Genomic DNA, 3,811 nt, shown 5'->3' on the forward strand with positions numbered 1-3,811 from the left:
CTGACACATATCTAACCATGTTCCTTCTCTGATATCTGTTCCCAGACTCTGTCATTCCTTCTGGAAGGAAGGGCCTTACCTTTCTATGCACTTTACCCAAATATCGTAGTATTTTCCAAAGAGAAAAGACTCAGTAAAGAAGTGTGGCAGCAAGAAGTCTTTATTAAGATTTGTTAATATGTCCTGTTTTCTTACATTAGTCTGGAAAATAAATATATCTTGCAATTTAATTTTACAGAATAGACTTAAAAGACTGAAAGAAATTCAAACATTAACTACATTACATATTTCCATTACATTTTGAAGAATAAAACAATAATAAATGCATTAACAGTTTCAAGCATAGATTTTAAAGTTAATAAACTTTCCCTTACAATGAATAACTTTTAACATTAACCCAAAATGAAACAGCGAAGCAAACCCCTAAATAGTATAGTGAGTGATGTTCTCTGCCTGTTCTACTGAGCCTAAAATTGATTTTCCCTTGCTTAAGATTTTGGCTGCTCTTTTCAAAATTAGATTGAACCTAGGCAAAAACAGATCCCTCACAGTGGGTAAGGGAAAGTGATGATTAACGTTCTGCAAACCATGTGGTTTGGCTTCCTTCTACAGAGTCATTCATGGCCCAGGCCCTGTCTTCCTCATCTCTCAAAGCCTCTTCATACCAGACTGAGAAATCAGTTGGGTCACACCTATTTATCTTTGCCAAGAATTCCAAAACTTTCATCTTGGTAGTTTCAGCATAGGCTCTTGGACCCCACTGGAACTCAAAGAATGGTGGATGGCCATTAGGCACCTGCCTATACTCCAGGTAATTTTGCCGCACTAGATCTACAGTGAGGAATTCCCTAGGATCCCCACAAATGAAGTGTTCCTCTCCGTCATACACTCCTACCAGTTTCAGGAACTCCCAGATTCTTTCTTCAGAAGCACGGTTCCCTTCTATGAATATGACACCCAGAATAACTATCAGGAAAGCATTTCTAGGCAGTCTATCATTGTCACTCAGTGTGTCCTCATAGGCAAGGTTCAGTGAGTTGACAAAGATATAAGCACTGCTTAGAATATCACTTTCCTTTATATCAATTCCAAAGGTCATCTCCAAACATTTAGAAGCTTCAATGAAAATGACAGGAAAATGGTTCTCATATTCTTTTGTGACAACCTCTTGGATTTCTGCTACAGTGATGGGTTCCTTCACTCTATACTTGTAGATAAAAAGAAACACCAAATCAGTAGTCTTCTCTTGTATCACAAGATTCAGCAAGTTGTCAGGATCTTCTGGAGACTGGATGGCATCTGAACTCTCTTCCTGTTGGCCAACTGCTTCACCTAAATTTTCCCCTAAAGTAGAAGAGTGGAAGAAACTTTGAGCATTCTGAAAAATGCTCAGTATCCCAGGCACATGTCCCTCATTTCCCACCAGGTTGCTTTGAAACAGAGAAAATCGGGAAGAGGAGGAGGAGGAAGAAGAAGAAGAGGAGGATAAGGAGGAAGGAGAAGGAAGGGTGAAAGTAGGCAAAGCAACATTAGAAGATGACAAAAAGATAGAAGTTATGTATGGTTCTTCTCCCTTCTCATTTTCTTCTTCATCTGTTTCATTGTCATACTCTTCCACTTCTTCTCTCTCATTTTCTTTCTCTTCTTCTTTCTTCTCATTATTATCTTCCTCTTTTCCCTGATTATTAGTAGCTTTCTCCTCCTCTTTCACCTCTTCTTCTCCCTCTTTTTCCTCCTTCTCAGCTGTGGGAATAGGCGGGGATGTCACCTCATCAGTTTCAGTTGGGTTCTGGAAGTTCACACCTTCTTCCAGGCTGAGGCGTGGGTGCTTTCCATAGCGAGACATTATTTTGCTTTCTGGAGACAGAAGAAAGAAATGTAAACAGGAGTGATGATGATGAGATTCTACAGGTGATGAGAGGGCATAAAGGAAAAAAAAAAAAAAACAGTGAGAAGCCTCAAATGGAAATATCTACAAAGAAGACTGAAAAAAAAAAAAAAAAACAACTTACATGTCTTCTCCAGGAGATATGGTATAGCCTCAAAGTTCTGCAGCCTTTTTACTTGGCTTATCCTTTAGGAACCTGTAGAAGAACACAATAAAGGTTCTTAGGGTTTAGCCTGATGGCACAGTCTGATTTCAGATAGGACACTAAAATTTGTGTGATCAATTGCCTTGGGATCCCTGTGTTCAACATGCTTTATGTATATTCTGGTATGTACCTCATTGGACTCCTGACATTTTCTGGGTCTCTTTTGCTCTGTGATGTAACTGACAACAAGGTTCTCATTATAGTTTCTGGTAGATTTGCAATAGAAGATTGGGTGGTATCCCAAAGCAGTGGATTATCTGTGCTGTAGGTGGGGCTCAACTCTGATATCTCAGCAATTGTAGGGTCAAAGGACCTGGATTATACCTATCTGGTAGACTTAGGCCAAATTCACAGGACAAATCTTAACATTTCTAATGCAATGAAGCAAAAATGATGGGGTAACATTTCCAACCATATCAGGTTAACCTGAATGACATGAACATGCTAACCAAACTGCAAGGATCAAAAAACTCCTAGGTTAGAGGTACTTTCATTCTTTATAATGATAATTTTCAGATTTCTCCCTATGTTGCTCCTGGTCTGCTCCCTCAGAACAATCACCCAATTCTTTGAGCATAAAGGTTGATCATGAGGGTTCTTAGATGGTGGCCAGCAGTGAGCACCATATCTGAGGGGGACAGGATCTGAAACTCCAAAATTGGTGACTTGAGGGGCAGCTGAAGCCAGAATATCCACATTGAGGCTTCCTGGGCAAGAAGGGACAACCTGGGAACTGCAACACTTTGGATCCAGGTCACCTGTGGGGACTGAGAGTGGAGAATATTCAAACCCCTGTACTTACTCTTTCTCCAAGCAAGGATATCTCTGCTAGACAAGGCAGCCAGCAATGGACTCCGCACCATGCACCGAGACTACTCAGCTGAGACTTCAGTGATTACTCCAAGCACAATCCTCCACGCTCAATGACTAAAATGCCACAGGCAGGCCACCTGGAGAGGCAGGGGTGTGGGGAGGGAGAGCTGCATCTATGACCAGGCAGCTGTTAGTCCAAGTGCAAACCTCCCCATGCTCAGGTGGGCTTCGCAGAGCTGCTACTGGTATAGGACAGCAGCTAGTACAAACAGGAGCTTCTACACACTCTGTGACTGAAGCTACAGAGGCATACCTGCCTGTGGCCAAACAGTGGACACACTGAGCTGATGGATCTCCTGCTCTCTCATTTGCCCCTGCTGGCCCAAATCTGAGAAAAGAGAACAAGTGGATCCCCTGTGCTTTCATATTAGGCTGTAAGCAAGTGAGTGTGCCATTAAGTGAGTGCTTGCAGAGCCAGTCCAAGACCTGGGAAACCTCTGTGCTAACAGACAGTCATCTGATCCCTCCCAGCCACAACCTTATTGTGGGGAACTTAGGGATCCTTGGGACAGTGTTATCAACATGAAAGCTCCTGCTCTGTGTGTCTTCCAGTGGAGTCCAGGCAAACAATTCCTTGAGCCCAGACATATCTGAATACCAGGAGAACAGTACAACAGGCCTGTAGGCCACTGAGGTATTCAGGGCACCTGCCAATGTGCATTGTGCACATTAACAGCATGAGCACCTGGACCTCCCCATGCCCCTGGGCTTAATCACCATCCTTCAGGCATCTACAAGCTCTAGCACCCTCACCCTCAATGCAAACTCCCACAGTGCAACACACACATACCCGCACTTGCGCAAATGCTCCTAAAACCTTTCTGCCTTAGCTACAGCTGAAACAC

General features: G+C 42.8%; 1 protein-coding gene across 1 annotated transcript; it reads right to left on the reverse strand.

Annotated features, from left to right (window-relative positions):
* Positions 1-571: 571 nt before the first annotated feature.
* LOC129670926 (melanoma-associated antigen 10-like) lies at positions 572-1,846 on the reverse strand. The gene has a single exon (XM_055599547.1). The coding sequence runs from the start codon at positions 1,844-1,846 to the stop codon at positions 572-574; it is 1,275 nt and encodes a 424-aa protein (XP_055455522.1).
* Positions 1,847-3,811: the final 1,965 nt, after the last annotated feature.

This window comes from Psammomys obesus, unplaced genomic scaffold (assembly GCF_907164565.1).
Source record: "Psammomys obesus unplaced genomic scaffold, mPsaObe1.curated_primary_1811, whole genome shotgun sequence".
Classification (NCBI taxonomy): Eukaryota; Metazoa; Chordata; class Mammalia; order Rodentia; family Muridae; genus Psammomys; species Psammomys obesus.